This window comes from Crocuta crocuta, unplaced genomic scaffold, assembly GCF_008692635.1.
Source record: "Crocuta crocuta isolate KB4526 unplaced genomic scaffold, BGI_CrCroc_1.0 scaffold73, whole genome shotgun sequence".
Taxonomy (NCBI): domain Eukaryota; kingdom Metazoa; phylum Chordata; class Mammalia; order Carnivora; family Hyaenidae; genus Crocuta; species Crocuta crocuta.
Window position 1 is genome coordinate 748849 of NW_027529443.1, and position 17615 is coordinate 766463.

At 51.0% G+C, this 17615-nt stretch overlaps 1 protein-coding gene across 3 annotated transcripts in view; it reads right to left on the minus strand.

The window, feature by feature from the left end:
- Positions 1 to 3342: 3342 nt before the first annotated feature.
- ITGAL (integrin subunit alpha L) overlaps positions 3343 to 17615 on the minus strand; it is a 47517-nt gene continuing 33244 nt past the window's right edge. For all 3 annotated transcript variants that reach the window (XM_077760360.1, XM_077760358.1, XM_077760361.1), the window contains 12 exons: positions 17476 to 17549; positions 16987 to 17128; positions 14412 to 14522; positions 14027 to 14106; positions 13827 to 13913; positions 12311 to 12386; positions 7897 to 8010; positions 7590 to 7646; positions 7401 to 7499; positions 6909 to 7004; positions 6107 to 6217; positions 3343 to 4740 (listed from right to left, as the gene is read on the minus strand). In XM_077760360.1, coding sequence (XP_077616486.1) covers positions 4567 to 4740; positions 6107 to 6217; positions 6909 to 7004; positions 7401 to 7499; positions 7590 to 7646; positions 7897 to 8010; positions 12311 to 12386; positions 13827 to 13913; positions 14027 to 14106; positions 14412 to 14522; positions 16987 to 17128; positions 17476 to 17549 — 1221 coding nt within the window. In that variant the 3' untranslated portion in view covers positions 3343 to 4566. The remainder of the gene's footprint in view (positions 4741 to 6106; positions 6218 to 6908; positions 7005 to 7400; positions 7500 to 7589; positions 7647 to 7896; positions 8011 to 12310; positions 12387 to 13826; positions 13914 to 14026; positions 14107 to 14411; positions 14523 to 16986; positions 17129 to 17475; positions 17550 to 17615) is intronic.

Genomic DNA, 17615 nt, shown 5'->3' on the forward strand with positions numbered 1-17615 from the left:
ATACAGTTATTATTCCCATTTTACAGATGAAGAAATGAGTCCCAGAGAGGCTAGGTACTTGCCCTGCGTGGCATAGTTAAGAAGCAGCAGTGCCTGGACTCCAACCTAGGTCTGACTAGGTTTTGACTCTTTTCCCAAGGAGACTAAGGTGTTACTTTTTCACTTTGTGCCACGAGTGTGGTGTTTTCTAGATGCGGCATGACATGTGATAACATATGTCATCATTCTGACAGCTTGTGGGGAGTGTGGGCTGGATGTCCTTACATATTACATTTTTCCCCATTTTAATTAAGAAAAATGTTTTAACGTTTGTTTGTTTGTTTATTTATTTATTTTAAATTTATTTCTAGGAGAGAGAGAGCGTGAGCAGGGGAGGGTCAGAGAGAGAGGGAGACNTCCATTTTAATTAAGAAAAATGTTTTAACGTTTGTTTATTTATTTATTTATTTATTTATTTTAAATTTATTTCTAGGAGAGAGAGAGCGTGAGCAGGGGAGGGTCAGAGAGAGAGGGAGACACAGACTCTGAAACAGGCTCCAGGCTCTGAGCTGGCAGTCAGCACAGAGCCCGATGCGGGGCTCGAACCCACGAACCACAAGATCATGACCTAAGCAAAAGTCGGACGCTTAACCGACTAAGCCACTCAGGCACCCCTAACGTTTATTTACTTTTGAGAGACAGAGAGAAAGAGACAGAGCGTGAGTGGGGGAAGGGCAGAGAGAGAGGGAGACACAGAGTCCCATACAGGTTCCAGGCTCCGGGCTATCAGCACAGAGCCCTACGCGGGGCTTGAAGTCACTGACTGCGAGATCATGACCTGAGCTGAAGTTGGACACTTAACTGACTGAGCCACCCAGGCGCCCCTCTCCATTTTAATTTCTAATCGGATAAACGCCAATAGATATAACTCATATAAACAAAAGCTCTTTGGGGATCTTTAATTTTTAAGAGTATGAAAGGATTCTTAGACCAAAACACGTGAGGGCCACTGAATCAAACGCTTACTTGTGCCAGCCTTGATAAGGGGTCAGTGTTGGGAACACAAGTGAGGGAAGACTGAATCCTGCCTTCTAGAACCTCCTAGTCTTGAGGGAGGAGCCCACACAATCAGCGTTATGTGTTCCAATGAGGTATATACAACGTGGAGATTAAATAGGTCATTTTATCCAGGAACTGAGGGAATGAAAAAAGCTGTGAAGTGCTTTGAAGTAGGAGGATGTTATTTGTTTTTTTACTTTTTAAAAATATTTTATTTTTAAGTAATCTCTACACCCAACAGGGGGTTCGAACTCACAACACCGAAACCAAGAGTCGCGTGCTCCACCGACTGAGCCAGCCTGGCTCAGCGGGAAGATTTTAAAGCAACCACATGCGAAGTAACCGCTTGAGCTAAAGCTGACCCTCAGCAGGAAGATTTTAAAGGCTAGAGAAGAGGTGGAACTGGGCAAAGGGGAAGAGCATGTGCAAAGGCACAGAGGCCGGGAAGGACATCCAGGTATTTGAGGACAGGGGCTGTTAAGCGAGCCGGGCTATAGAGTCTTGGGCATGACAAGGGCAGATCTGTTCCTGAGATGAACCTCCCAGATTTTCTTGCTTCCAACCTTAATGAAAACATTCACTTTTTGTCTGTATGTCTATCTATCACTGAGGTGAGAGGATCCTCTCCATCCTGCCTTCCTGCTTTATCTTCTTCACAACACCCTCACCACCTCGAATCACATTTCTACTTTATCACTTTCCCCGGTGGTGGAAACGCTTCCCCGAGAGCAGGGACTTCTCTGTGGTTTTCATCACCACACCCTCAGGGCACAGCACAGGGCCTGACACAAAGCTCCAAGAAATGCGTCAAGAATCAATAGAAACTGGGGCGCCTGGATGGCTCAGTCGGTTAAGTGTCGGACTTCGGCTCAGGTCATGATCTGACAGTTTTGGGTTCGAGCCCCGCGTCGGGCTCTGTGCTGACAGCCAGCTCAGAGCCTGGAGCCTGTTTCGGATTCTGTGTCTCCCTCTCTCTCTGACCCTCCCTGTTCATGCTATGTCTCTCTCTCTCTCTCTCTCAGAAATAAATAAAACATTAAAAATTAAAAAAAAAAAACAATAGAAACTGATAGCCTTCATAGACCTCGAGATAATTTCATGCCCTTTTAGCAATTCTGTGATTTTCCTTTTTTTTTTCCTTCCCTGGGAAATGGGCCTCACTTCTTCCATCCTGAGGTCTTCCTTCTGAGGAACCATGGGGCTGGACCAGAAGGGTGCTGATGAAGCTGAAGAGGCACGCAGGCTTTGAAAAAGACTGTTCTGGGCCTTGTGTGCTCAAGAACGTTCGCTTACTCCCCTGCAGGCAGAAGGGAGCCANAGAAACTGATAGGCTTCATAGACCTCGAGATAATTTCATGCCCTTTTAGCAATTCTGTGATTTTCCTTTTTTTTTTTCCTTCCCTGGGAAATGGGCCTCACTTCTTCCATCCTGAGGTCTTCCTTCTGAGGAACCATGGGGCTGGACCAGAAGGGTGCTGATGAAGCTGAAGAGGCACGCAGGCTTTGAAAAAGACTGTTCTGGGCCTTGTGTGCTCAAGAACGTTCGCTTACTCCCCTGCAGGCAGAAGGGAGCCATCAAAGGTCGCTGCTTGGGAGGCCAAATGTTGCTTCTCAGCTCCCAGTGCTGGACCCAGAGCTGGCCTGAGAATTACTCCATATTCTGCCCCACCCCGCCTCTGCCCCCCCATCCTACTGACCACAAGAGGGCAGCAGTGATGAGCCCTCATCCCTCCTAACGCGGAAGGCCTCAGGGTCAGGCCCTACCAATTGTTGCTTTAAAATAAAAAAAAAAAGGTGGGGGGCACGGGGTGGCTCAGTAGGTTAAGCGTCCAACTTCCGCTCAGGTCACGATCTCGTGGTTCGTGGATTCGAGCCCTGCATAGGGCTCTGTGCTGACAGCTCAGAGCCTGGAGCCTGCTTTGGATTCTGTGTCTCCGTCTCTGACCCTCCCCTGCTCATGCTGTCTCTCTCTGACTCTCAAAAAAAAAAAAAAAAAAANAAACATGAAACAGTGTGAGTCTCCATAAAGAAGTTAGATATCTTGCTGGGATATTACTTTGGCTTTCTGCCCAAAAAAAAAAAAAAAAAAAAAGTCAGGGAGGGTCTGTTCTCACACCTAAGTGAACTGTCAGTACCTCATGTAGGTCAGTCTCTGAGGGTTGGCATAACAAAGAAAAGAAAAAGAAGAGAAGAAAAGAAAAAGAGCTAACTGTTTGGGTCTCCCTTAGAGAAAGGTTTGAGAAGGAAATGCCCATCTAATTGAGCCAGGCCCGACTGTGGCACCGGCATGAAAACATCACAGAATTGGACAGATTTTCACATTTATTGGGTGCACATGCGCAGGCGCTGTGCTTGGCACTGAGAGCCAGTGGACAGACATGGCCTGCTCCCTTGAGCTCACAGCCTCCCAGTGGGGGCCGCAGCGGGGTGTGATGGGGTCCTGGTGGGGGCTGTGGAGCAAGGAGGCAGGAACCTGGGGAAGACCTTGAAGGGTGGAGATGGCAGGGCCCACCCAAAATGCTTTCTCGATCTTTCCACAGGTACCCTCACTAGGTTCAGTGAAATTCTGTCAAGCACCTACTGTGTCTGGCTCCGTGATGTCACCAAGGGACCCCAAGGTGAACACGACAGGTGTGGTCCTTACCCTCCTGGAGTTTAATTTGAGAGACAAATATTGAGTAACAATACGATCAGCACTGTGAGGGGCAAGTGTAACACGGGAACCCACTTGGGTTGGGGTTGGGGGAGGCCCTGAGGCAGTTTTACGTGACCTGAGATCTGAAGGCTGAGAGAGCCAGCCAGGAAAAGGGCTGGGGAGGAATGTTCCAGGCAGAGGGAGCAGTCTGGGTGAAGGCAGTGAGACAGGAAGGAGCTTGGCTCGAGAGAAAGGCCCGTGTAATCAGAGCTTAGAGAGGGAGGTGGGGAGTCTCGGGAGGAGGCCAGGGAGGCGACGGGGGCCCAGGTCTGCATCGGCTCGTGAAGGCTATTTCGCAGACTGTGGAAGGCATATTAAGGAACTCAGTCTTTAGCCAAAGAGAGGGGGTTGCAGTACCAGTGTAGTGACACAGACTGATTGCTCTCTGGCAGCAGAATGGAAGGCTGAACTGGACTCCAGTCTGGAGAGAGCAAAGGACGAGGTTCTGGGAGTCTGAGGCCTCTGGGGACGCCCAAGGGGCAGGTGGGTGTGAGGGCCAGGAGTGTCACTAAGTCCTGAGATGACAGTTTTTCCGAATTTAGATCACACAGTCTCTTCCAGGGGAGGAAACTAAGAAGGGCTGGGGGAAGCCAGGACCAGCTGATAATTACAAGGCCTCACTTCCGCAGCCTTCCAGGCCCGGCCCTCATGGAGCCTCGCCTCGAACCTGCAAAGCAGGCGGGCAGGAGTGAGCTCCGTGTTCAAGAGAGCGAAACTGGGGCCCAGGTGGGGGCAGAGACTTGCCCGAAGACACACAGTGAAACACAGGTAGAGGCAGAGTGTTGCGAGGCACCCCGAGTCTGATCCTGGGCCCTCTGCGCCGGGCCTGGGGCTCAGTCTTTGTCACTTCCATCCTGGGTCGCCTCCTCCTGGAGTGGCTCCAGGCAGCCGGGATCCCCACCCTCTTCCTTGGGCTCTGGCTGCCCAGGGTCTTCTCTAGGGATTCCATTTGAAGCTTCTACAGTAGCCTCCATCTTCTCCTTGAGGTTCCGTTTGAAGAAGCCGAACTGTAGGAAGACAAAAATTGAGTAAGCCCAAAGTCCACGGAACACTCTGGACTAGTCAGCCTCCGCAAAACTTGAAAGCACCCTTAATGTTGATGAGTCACACATGTCACATAGACGCGTGGTATCTGCCCCCAGGGACAGGACGGGGGTATCTACCACACCCAGCTCCTGGCAATAGGTTAAAAAGCTGTACGCTTAACAGTGCATTCTTTAGGCTCATCAAAATGTCATGTAGCAATATTTTAGGTGGGCGACTGGACAATATCCAGGAATACTAATAGCAAGAGCCTGCACTTAACACAGAGCTTAGCATGTGCCTGCTTTCTCTGTTGAAAGCTCAAAAACATGTATGTTCTTTGGCTCAGCCATTCCAGCTCCAGGAATTAATTTTTTAAAATGTTTATTTGCTTATTTTGAGACAGAGAGAGAGAATCTCAAGCAGGCTCTGTGTCATCTGTGGGGAGCCCGAGGGGGGGGTTNAGTGTGCAAAGATGTGGGTAACAAAAGTCCTTTTCGGTTACTGTCTGGAGTAGGTATGAATTACAAATCTAAATGCTCATCAGTGGGGATCTCATTTAAATAAAAGGTTGGGGCACCCAGATGGCAGCAAACCAGCGAGGTGAAAAAGTGAGAGGGAGATCTGATTGTGGGCACACACAGAGACATCAAGATCTAATATCTGGTAGGAAATGTAAGCTCCCAAGCAGTATGTATGGTCTTATTCCATTTACGTTTTCTACACATAGATGGAGACACTGACTCTATGATACTTTTCTCTCTGTCTCTTTCGTGTTCATACATATACAGATGTTTAAACAACAAAATTAGAACCTGGAAGAACAGAAACAAAATGGNGGAGAAATTGGTTTTCTGGAGTATTCGGAGTTTTCATATGGAACATCTGCCCTCCAGCACTCACTGCCTGGCTCCTCCTTCAAATCCCAACTCAAAAGTCTCCTCTCCTGGGAGGTGTTCCCGGGCTCCCCAAGCCTGAGTGAGGCTCCCGCACACAGACCCCTGAGAGGAGCCCTTAGCAGGTGTGTTCCGGTCTGCCTCCCCCATTAGACTGTGAGCTCCCCAAAGGCAATGTGTGTGGTACGTGCCTCGGTGTCCCAGGGCCTGGCCCCCAGTACATGGGAGGACCCTCCTTCCCTGGGTCCCCAGTCCTGGCTCTGCCAGTGCTCAGTGTGTGGGGGGGAGACTCATTTGCTCAATGGGCCTTAGGAGTCTTAACTGTAGAAGGCGGGAGAGGCTGAGGACGCTTCTAGCTTTAACGCTCCCTGATCTTCGTACTCTCTGCCCTGACTCCTGTGAACCCCCCTTGGCCTAGCCTGGCTAGGGGCCCATTATCCCCAGGAGCTCCCACCTTGTAGAGTACCCCGAAAATCAGCAGGAACAACAACAGCCCCCCAGTGCTGCTCAGCACGTAGACGTAGAGCATGTCCTTCTCATATACAAGGTCGACCTTCATGATGACCTGGAGGACAAGGAGAAAAGGGATTGTAGGAAGAAGCCTTTCTCACCTGTAACATTCTTGTGAATGGCCAGGTCTTAGCAATCTCTGGTCGGGATTGTTTTCTGACACCACCAGGCTCTGGCCCAGACACTTCTCTCCAGGGTACACCCCCGTGCCGCCACCAGAGTGAACTGGAGAACCTGCCCAGGACCCACCTTAAGCCGTTAAATGGCTTCCCTTCGTCCCAGAAGCTCAGCTCAGCACGCCAAGCTTCCAGAATCCGGCTAGTGCTTACCTTGTTAGGTGCAGCTTTCCCGCCTGCTGCTCTGAGCTTCCTGCTCTTCAACTTGCCTTGCCCGCCAGCTCAGCTGGGTGACCTGGGCCCCTACGCTCGCGACTCACTCTGCTTAGAGCGCTTTCCCATCATGCTCAGAGTGGGTGTGGGGTGGGCACCCTTGGCTGAGCTGCCATCAAGCTGATCTCCGCCTGTGGTCTGCTTGCCCACCAGTAGGGGTGGGGAGCTCCCGGCGTCCACCAAGCCCTTCACCAAGGCTGACAGCTCTGACGGCACGGAAGCTCTTCTTGTGCCGAGCCCAGACCTCCCACGTGGCTCTCCCACTTCTCTCTCTAGCTCTTCCAGCTCTGCCCTGGGGCTTCTCAGACCCCTCTGCTGACCTCTGTTGCCAGAACTTCTGAGGATGCAGAGACATACCTGGGCTAGGGAGGCATTGCTCCCATATAAGTGGAAGTGCTTGGTGCTGTTGAAGGAGATGGAGAGGGAGCTGCAGAGGCTGAGCATGGAGGGCGCCTGTGGGGGTGAGGGGGAGGTGTCAGGCCAGGAAGAACAAGGGCCGGAACCCACCGACATCTGCACCCCACCTCGACTCAGCGCAGAGAAACTGGGATGCACCACGGCCACCGTGTTCTAGACCGCAGCGTCCCAATGGGCTACTCCCTACTGCTGGGAGGAAATCTTCCCTACAGAGAACCCAGAAGAACCATCTGTAGGCCCACGAACACAGCCCTGCACGTTTCAACAAATCATGGTTCTCTTTCATCCGCCACTGTGTAAATATCAGGGCTTTTCATCAAGGTAGTGAATAAAAATGCAGGAAGACTAGGTGGTGGGGAAGCCCAGTCCCCACCCATGGAGGTCCCCCCGCAACCCGCCCCGACCCCGGCATCTGCGGCCAGCGAGTGCTACCTTGATCTCTCCCACCAGCTCCAAAGTCCCGATCACTTGGAAGAGGATCTCCTCCTTGAACACAAGCGGGCAGCGGAACTTGGCTCCGGGCAAACAAGGCTGGCAGGAATGGAGAAAGCAGGGGTCAGAGAGGCCTGTCTTCCCACCCACACTCCACCGGCCCCGACTTCTGAGCCCATGCCCCCCTACCTCAGACACATTGCGCAGCCTCTCCAGCTTCTCCTGCTGGCAGGTCACAGGAGGATCCTAGGAATGGTCTTCAGTTAGTCCAGAGCAGAGAGGGGACACTGGCCCCTTAAGGCCAGAGCCTGGCTTCCTCCCCACGCCCACCAGTGTGTGGCACCCCAGTTCACTCCCCCTGGCTCTTGGCAGATTCAGAAATCACTGAGCCCAACAGGATTCATCCGTCCTCACTCCTTTCCCACACATCTGCACCCCTTTATGAGCTCACCCCCACGGACCTGGGTGCGTTTCCCTCCTCTGGGCAGGTACTCACCACAATCACAGTCCAGTTTTGTGCGATGGACCCCTCGCTGTGTGGCTCTGGTACCCCAATCAAGGCCTCCAGGGGGGGCACGTTGTGGTCATAGACAGAAGGCTGAATCCTCACCTAGGACAGAGGACGAGGGGCTGCAGAGCCTTAAATGCCAGTCACCCCTCAACTGCCACTCCAGACGCAACCTCTCACGGGCCGAGGCCTGAGAACCCACTCTCTCTGTTGGGCAGCGGGCAATAACCTCATCCAGTCCCTGTCCTCAAAGCCTTGCAGTGTGGGCTACGGGTGCTCTGTGCTTTCTCACCGGGGCAAAGCCTTGCACATCCAGCAACGTGCTGCTCAAATATCATTTCTTTTTTTTAATGTTTTTATTTTTTTATTATTATTATTTTTTTTTGAGAGAGAGAGAGACAGCGTGAGCAGGGGAGGATCAGAGAGAGAGGGAGACACAGAATCCTAANTTTCTGAAGGTCTGGCTGACTCCCCAAGGGCAGGGCGGCTCCCCTTGTGTGTTCTCACAGCACTCCACACCCCCTGCAGGATGGCAATGTATCTGCTTGTGTGTTATCTCCACTAGACTGAGTGCTTCCTGAGGGTAGTTTGTGGCTAATTTCGCTTGCAATTCCCTGCTGCTTGACACCCTACCCAGCATAGCAGGCCTCCAAAAAAGTCGTTTTTGAATGAATGACGTTTAGCAAGGACAGATGCAAAAATTATTTGCACGATGCGGGTTGGGAAAGCCTCCTTTTGGCAAGGGCCTTGGTTTAAGAAACATTTCCGGGGCGCCTGGGTGGCTCAGTTGGTTAAGCACCCGACTTCAGTGCAGGTCATGATCTCACGGTTCGTGGGTTCGAGCCCCACGTCGGGCTCTGTGCTGACAGCTCAGAGCCTGGAGCCTATTTCAGAGTCTGTGTCTCCCTCTCTCTCTGACCCTCCCTTACTCACGCTGTCTCTCTCTCCTAGAAATAAATAAAAATATTTAAAAAAAAATGAATGAAGTACTGACACACGGTCCAATGTAGATGTACCTTGAAAACACTACTAACTGAAAGAAGCCAGTCACAAAAGACCACATACTGTGGGATTCTTCCTCTACATAATATCCGGAACAGGCCAATCTATGGACAGAGACTAAAGTTGTGGTTGCCGGGAGCTGGGGGAGGGGGCTGGGGAGAGTGACTGCAAATGGGTACAGGGCTTCTTTGGAAAAATGAAAATCTTCTAATATTATATAGTGGTGATGATCACACAACTTTATGGATATACTAAGAGCCACTGAACCGTACTCTTTAAAAGCGGGTGAAGGGTGCCTAGGTGGCTCAGTCGGTGGAGCGTGTGACTCTTGGTTTTTGGCTGTGGTTGTGGTCTCACGGGTCATGGGTTCGAGCCCCGCGTTGCACTGTCTGCACTGTCAGTGCAGAGCCTGCTTGGGTTTCTCTCCCTCCCCTTCTCTCTGCCCCTCGCCCCTGCTCACGCCCACACACTCTCTCTCAAAATAAATAAACTTAAAAAAAAAAAGGACAATCACCATTTGCTGAACACTCGGCATGCTAGGTCTCATGTGCTTCTCACTGAATGCAAAAACTCATTTAATTCTCTCGGTCTTTCTGTGTGGTGGCCAGTACTGTCATCCTCATTTCACAGATGGGAGGACTGAGGTTCAGAGAGATTGATTTGTCTGAAGCTATTAAGTAGCAGAGCTGGCATTTTATTTATTTATTTAAAAAAAATTTTTTTTAATGTTTTATTTATTTCTAGGAGACCGAGAGAGAGACAGCATGAGCAGGGGAGGGTCAGAGAGAGAGGGAGTGACAGACTGAAACAGGCTCCAGGCTCCGAGCTGGCAGTCAGCACAGAGCCCGACGCGGGGCTCGAACCCACGAACCACGAGATCATGACCTAAGCGAAAGTCGGACGCTCAACCGACTAAGCCACCCAGGCGCCCCAGAGCTGGCATTTTAGCCTAGGCTGGGACTCCAGAGACTGGAACCGCCACGCTCTATCACCTTCCTTGGATGACGGTGATACAACAGTGCTGAAAGCAGCCACCGTAGACTGAGCCCTTATGTGTCAAGCGCTATGCAGAGCACTTTCTTCTTTGCTCTTCATAACAACCCCATAAAGTAGATGCTGTTTTCATTCCCATTTTACAGACTGAAAAACTGACACTCAGAGAGGTTAAGTAAACGGCCCAAGGCCACACAGCTTTACACAGCAGAGCTTCAAAAAGACTTCAGGTCTGGCTGAAGCCTATGTGCCTAACCAGTCAGAGGAGAGGGCGACCATGAGGAAGAAGACCCCGTGGCCCAGCGGTCAGGCTCTCACTGGATTACGACGCCTGTCGAGCTTACAGTAAACATGAGCTGACCTCCTTGTGGCAAAAAAGGGTCTAATGGGACAGCTTCAGGCAAGAGAGTATGATTGCAGGGGCACCTGGGTGGCTTAGTTGATTAAGCCTCTGACTTCGGCTCAAGTCATGATCTCATAGTTCGTGAGTTTGAGCCTTGCATTGGGCTCTCTGCTGTCAGGGCAGAGTCTGCTTGGGATTCTCTCTTTCTCCGCCCCTCCCTTGCACTCTCTCCCTCTCTCTCAAAAAGAAATAAATAGTAAGAAACAAAGAGGGAATGATCACCAGTGTCCCATGCCATGTTGGGTTTAGTTAAAACAGAGATCACTAGGGGCTTTAGCAAGAATGGCAAGAGTGGCTTGGCTGCGTGCTGGGTCAGGCGGCGGGGCGCCAAAAGCATAGGTGAAGATGCTTGGAGGGAGGTGAGGTGGACAGAGGCATCCAGCCCTGGTGACTACCCCGAGAGAGAGAGATGGGGTGTGTATATGTGTGAGGGGAGCTCAAAGGGTTTGAGCGGGCTCCCTGTGGCATGGCACAAAAATGGAAGCAGGCTTCCACAGGAGCTGGGGAATGTCAAGGCCGCAGCCCAACACCTGCCTCAGCCACTAACAACCTCCACTTGCTGGGCACCACGCCAAGCACTCCGTGGGGAGTAAGTAACCCATTTAAACCTCACAACACGTGGAAGTTCTCATTCCAAATGCCATTTGTCACAGTGGGGAGCTGAGGCATGGACAGTCAAGCCCTTAGCCCAAGGTCACACAGAGCTCGAGCAGTAGAGTTGGGGTTGGATCCAAGCCTGTCCAAGTCTTTTCCACTATTCTGGTGGTAGAAGGATTGGTCTGCCAACCTCCTTAGGGGACCCAGAGCCATCCCAGTGAAGAGCACTAGAAACCAACTCAACTGGGGGCTCCTGGGTGGCTTAGTCGGTTAAGCGTCCGACTTTCGCTTAGGTCATGATCTCGCGGTTCGTGGGTTCGAGCCCCGCTTCGGGCTCTGTGCTGACTGCCAGCTCAGAGCCTGGAGCCTATTTCAGAGTCTGTATCTCCCTCTCTCTCTGACCCTCCCCTGCTCACGCTATCTCTCTCCTAGAAATAAATAAAAATATTAAAAAAAAAAAAGAAACCAACTCAACTGGCCATTCTCAATGCAAATGGCCATTGGACTCTCCTCCATCGTCATACCCAGGTGAAGTGACTGCAGCCTCTGTTTTAAAGGGGCTACCTGCCTGGGGTCCCTTTCCTGCTGGGATCCTGCCCCAGTCTGCCCTGATACCAGTGCGGCCTTGGGTGAGATAGTTTCTCTTTGGGGCCTCCGTTTCCTCCCCAGGAAAACAAGAATGCTCTTGGCTTGGTCAATTTCTACTCTTCTCTCAGAGGTTACCTCTAGGAAAGACTTAGACTCCTCAAGCTTTAGACTCAGGGCCTGGCTTCCCTCTTCTTTGTTCCCATAGCGAAGACACTACACAGCACCAAGCATATGGCATGAGAAGTGACACATCATTAACTTAGAGGTTAAACACATGGATGGGGGCATTCCAGTATGTGCTTGACTCTGACCTTTCTTCCTTATTAGCTGTGTAACCTGGCAAGTTACTCGGCCTCTCTTTGTGCTGTGGATTTCTCATCTGTAAGATACCAGTGGTGAGGCCTCTACCCTGTGGGGCTCACGGGTTGGTGTGAGAATCACGGGGTGGGGTTGCATATATAAAGCACCAGGCACAGAACTTGGGGCCCTGATTAATTACTGCTGCCCCAGCACCTAGCAAAGTACCTAAACTAGAACAGTGGGTCATTAATTAGGTTTTCTCCCTCAGAGTGCTTCTCCCAAAGGCTGCGATCCCACAGACCATCCATCCAGTGGTGGAAAAGAGCTGCTGAGTGTGCCGCTGCTGGAAGCACCCGAGTGGAGGTGTGAGGCTCTACGGAAAGGATCGTAGGATGAGGTGGAAGGCTCTGGATTTGCTGAGGACGGGGCCGTGTCCGGCTGGTCTCTGCAGCCTCGGTCCTCAGGACGGGGCTGACAAATGTGTGACCCAGAAGAGCCTTTTCACACGGGGGCTCATACCTGGTAGATGTGTTTGACATGGTGGATCTTGGGACCCTTGGGGGTGAAGCTGACATACAGTGTGGAGTTTTCCTTGCTGTGGAGAGAGAAGAGCAGAAATAGAAAGTGGAGAAGATAAAAGCCCAGTTTCCAGAAGAGCAGGGGCCCGGGGCCAGGAAAAACCTCTGAGTTGCCAGGTCCTGGGCTAGCGATCACATAGGCACGATCACATAGGCCAACACGGTGGCGGGCTAGGGCTGGAGCCCGGGTGAATGTGCCTTTGGAACTGTGTTCTCCTTGTTCCACGGGGTCCTTCCCCTCCCACGAGGGTCTCCACTGTCCTCTGGGTTCTTCATCTCCTGCATAACAGCACAGCTTCTGCCTTCCTCTCCACCCCATCCTTTCAGTGACCTATGTCACTGTCTGATCCTGCTGCCCACCTACTCAGAATTCGCCAGTGGCTCCCTGCTGCCCATGAGGGTCAGGTCCAAAGCGCCCCATGTCCAGGCCTGCCCACCTCCCAGCCTGCCTGCTCACTGGGCTCCACACACACCGTCCCCTGGGCCTGCACACTCCCTACTCTCCAAATCCAGCCCATTACTTGCCGCTCCCTGTGCCTGGGCTATTCTCCCCGCTGAGGCTATCCTGCCTCCTCTTTGGCCCTTATCTGATCCCCTCACTCTCCAGACCCCAGTTCAAGCCCCTACCTCCTCCATGAACCCTCTCATTTCTCCTCAACGCGCATCATATTTCCCAGCGCTAATTTCATACGACAATTCAGACAATATCATCGTATTTGGCGTTTATGTTCAAAAGCCCTAGACACCTTGGCTCAATCCCTGTCTCTGTCCTTCTCACTGAGCCAACCCGAGAAAGTTACTCTGCTCCTCTGGCTTCGTCCTCTTTTCTGTAAATGAGAAAATCCAACTAGTGGTCCCCCCGGGTCCCTCTTGCTATAACCTTCTGAGTTGCGCTGATTCTGGGTGCGCACAAGGCTGGCCTCTCCTACCTGACTACGAGTTCTCTGTGGGAAAGAGCCACCGTAAACAACTTTTTCCTAGTCTCTTCCAGCATGTCTGGCCCACAGGATGGGAGGGCATCCAGCACATGGTTTTGGAGTCGGACAGATCCAAGTTGAGGGGCCGGCATCAGTGCTTCCTAGCTGTACACCTCTGAATGAGCTCCTCCCTTCTCTGAGCCTGTCTGTTCATCAGTGAAATGGAAATGCACAGCTGCCTCACATGCTGAAAGCTCAGGGGAAGCCCCAGCTGCGCAGTGTGGTCGGCACAGCATCCGACGTAAGGTCAGCATTCGCGGTGCCTTTTCTCCCACCAGTAAACTGCTAATCTGACTCAGGACTCTTAAAAAGCCTCCACTCTTTTGGGTGTTGAAAACCACTGGGGTGTGGCTGGAATCAGTTCTAATTACTCCTTGGGGGGGGGGCTACAAAAGGAGAAGGCTTGGTGGGGGGGCCCGGGGAGGCCAGGTGGGGAGGCCGAGGATGGAGGACAGTGCTGACTAGCTGCTCAGGACTTACTCCTTGGTGAGGATGTTGATGGGGTACAGGACCGGGATGCTGGTGGTGGCGGAGTTGTCCTTCAAGAGGTCCGGGTCTTCATTTTGACTGCGTTGGGGCAAGGCAGAAGGCAGTGTTAGGAGAAGGGCTTGGCCAAGGCCAGGCGGCAGTCTGAGAGCAGGGCAGGTACGCTGGCAGGGGCCTGCCGGGGGGCTGCTCACCAGCTCACACTGGCACGCAGCTCGACGAAGTCCCCCCAGGAGCTGTTCAGCAGCGTGTGGAACATCACCTGGACGGTGACCTGGGAGGGGAGGAGAGGGGAATGAAGCACCTCATGGCCCGCATGCCCAACTGCTATAATAACAGAAGCCACTGTTGCTTATCTCTGAAAATAGGTGTTTCATCCCCACTGCACAGATGACGATACGAAGTCCCAAATGGTTAAGTCCCACGCGTAAGATTTGTCTGATTCCAAAGTCCAGGCTGTCATTCCCTTTGGGGTCAGAGGCTAGGTGAGCCCTTCTTTACCATCACCTGCACCCTTCCGTCCGCACATGAGCTCATAGCCCCTTGGTGGCTCGGTTCCTAGGGGCGTGAAGCACTCACCAAGCTGCCCGCTTTAAAGATTGGAGGGCTCACGTTGCAGGAGAGGGTCCTGGTCGGAACCTTGGATTCCTCAGGAAGCTCCTCGCAGCTCACAGGCATCTGGCTGTGGGGCTGGGCATGAAAAAAGAAAGAACAAACTTCTTAGTGGGCCAGACTAAGGTTCCCAGAGGCTACCAACACTCTGGGGCCACATTCCCCAGCTGTGTCCCTGCCAGGGCACATTCTTAGAGGCGGAGCCAAAGTTTAGCTCAAAGATGTTCACTGCAACGGTATTTATAATCGTGAAAAACTAGAAGGGATCAAAGAGTTCAAAGAGACAGGAATGGTTCCATGTGTTGCACAATCACAGTGAGATTGTTAACATGCTACTACGTCTATATGGTCAGCAACCATTGTTTATTTAGTTTTTAAATGTTTATTTCTTTATTTTGAGAGAAAAGTAAGCGGGGAAGGGGGAGAGAGAGAGAGGCAGAGAGAAACTCTGTGCTGGCAGCGCAGAGCCTGAAACGAGGCTCCGACTCACGAACCGTGAGATCATGACCTGAGCTGAAATCAAGAGTCAGATGCTTAACCGACTGAGCCTCCCAGGGGCCCCGTCAGCAATCGTTTTAAAAATGAGCTTGCTTCTGGGCTAGGCAGACTAAAACCAGTCATTTTCATCATCTATAAGGACAGATTTCAGCCTCAAGTTGGGAATGGAATTAGACAGGGAGATAGAGGCTTGGGGAAGTTCAGTGACTTCCCCAAGTCCCACCCCAGGGTAATCTGGCATGATCTAGAAGAAATCTGAACACAGGTCTGTTTGATTCCAGATCTCAAGTTCTTAATCCACTCTACCAGATGCCTCTTATGGAAGCATTTAATGTGACTGTATAAAGAATAATTCAAATGTCCATTGACAGATGACCAGATAGACAAAATATGGTCGATCCATACGATGGGATATTATTGAGTCCTAAAAAGAAAGGAAATTCACACACGCTGTCATATGGCTGAAACTCACAAGCACTATGCTAAGCGAAGAAGACAGACACAAAAGGACAATACTGTACGATTCCACTTCCGTGAAAAATCTAGAATAGGCAAATTCATAGAAATGGAAAGTGGATTGAGATGATAGAAAAGTTCTGCAAATTGGTGATGGATTGTACAACATTGTACTTAATGCCACTGAATCGTATGCTTAAAAAAGGCTTAACAATGGTAACTTTTCTATTATATTTTACATGATAATTTTTTTAAAAACATAGAGAAAAATAACCATATGGAGAACAAAATGCCAATTAGTTAAAACAAATATAGAATGAATAAATATACAATGTAATTTGTACGTATGTGTAGAGATACACAGAAGGATAAACATCCAAATATTAAAAGTAGTGACTGCTGAGTTATAGAAGAGGTGATTATCTTCTCTAAACTCCTATGTGATTTCCAACTTTCTGTGGTGATCATGTATTATTTATGTAATAACAATTTAAAAATAAAGTTGTATTTAAGACAACTTTGGAGCACCTGGGTGGCTCAGTCGGTTAAGCGTCCGACTTTGGCTCAGGTCATGATCTCACAGTTCGTGGGTTTGAGCCCTGCATCGGGCTCTGTGCTGACAGCTAGCTCAGAGCCTGGAGCCTGTCTTCGGATTCTGTATCTCTCTCTCTGACCCTCCCCTGCTAGTGCTGTCTCTCTCTGACTCTCAAAAATAAATAAAAAACATTAAAAAAATTTAAAACAGCTTAAAAATTTTTTAAAGTTTACTTATTTATTTTGGGAGAGACAGAGACAGTATGAGCAGGGAAGGGGAAGAGAAAAAGGGAGAGACAGAATCCCAAGTAGACTCTGATTGCCAGCGCTGAGCCCGTCGCAGAGTTTGAACTCATGAACTGTGAGATTTAAAACAACTTTTAAATACAGGCGAAGGGGTGCCTGGATGGCTCAGTCGGTTAAGCTCCCGACTCTTGTTTTCAGTTGAGGTCATGTCATGGTTTGTAAGATCGAGCCCTGCGTCAGGCTCTGTGCTGACAGTGCGGAGCCTGCTTGGGATTCCCTCTCTCCTTCTCTCTCTGCCACTCCCTCGCTCATGCTCCTTCTCTCAAAATAAATAAATAAACAAAAATAAGATAAGAAAAGAAAAGATAAAATAATAAAATAAAATAAAATAAAATAAAATAAAATAAAATAGAATCAATCCAGGCCACCCTGCAAAAACATTTTGGTCACCTTTAGGAGAGAGGGACTTTGAGTTTACTATATCTATGCACACCTTCTTGGTCACCAGATCCACAAGCCTCTGTCACACTCTCCATTCCATGTGACCCCCTCACTAAGCCTGTGGGGGTCCCTAGTCTCACTGATTTCAGGATCCGAGGCCCACAGAGGGTCAACCTTGTGTTGCAGGCACAGCCTGAGGGTGGTCATCAGGCTGAAAAGCTGGACATGGTCCTAAAGTTTCTGCATGCCAGCTGCCGCCCACCTCTTCAGGCTGTCTTGTCCCCCCCACACCCCCTCGAGGTTCCTCAAGGGGAGCAGAAGCTGCAGGCACCAGTGTGGCCTCGGCAGGCCCGTCCTTGGCACTCACCTCGAGGATCTCCACTTTGCGGAAGGAGAGCCCCTGGGGGAAGCTCAGGCTGAGCTGGACCGAGTAAGCGTCTTCTCTCAAGTTGCTCAGTGTCAGCCCCACAGAGAGGCTGGCAGACGGGGTCAGGCGCAGGACTCTGGATCTGGGGGCGAGACCAGGGAAAAGTTACAGGGGCCAAGGTGAGGGAAGCAGGGTCACAGGCAGGGGCTTTCAGGACACAGGGATCTGCTAGGCTAGAAAAAATGAATACACAAAAGTCAGCCCTTGTGCACAGGCTTTCAGTGGTGTGACCTCATCTCCTCCTGCCTGGAGTGAACAAGGGACTTGAATTTCTCAGAGAGGGGGCGAAGTCCCAGATCTAGTCTCACAGATCTAGTGAGTACAGACAGGGGTCTTCTGACTCGAAGCCCCCTGTTCTTCCCAGCACACAGCAGCTGCCTCAGGAAAACACCAGCTGCAACAGGAGGGCCCGGGGGCGGGCAGCCTCACCCTGCAGGGGAGAAGGACAGCCTCAGGTCTGCTTCACACTCCTTGTCTTCCCCGCAGTTCTTCTCGAAAGGGATCTGAAAAGCCAAGAAGACAGACCAGGAGGCTCAGGCCCCAGACCCAGCGTGGGGGGACCCTGGCCT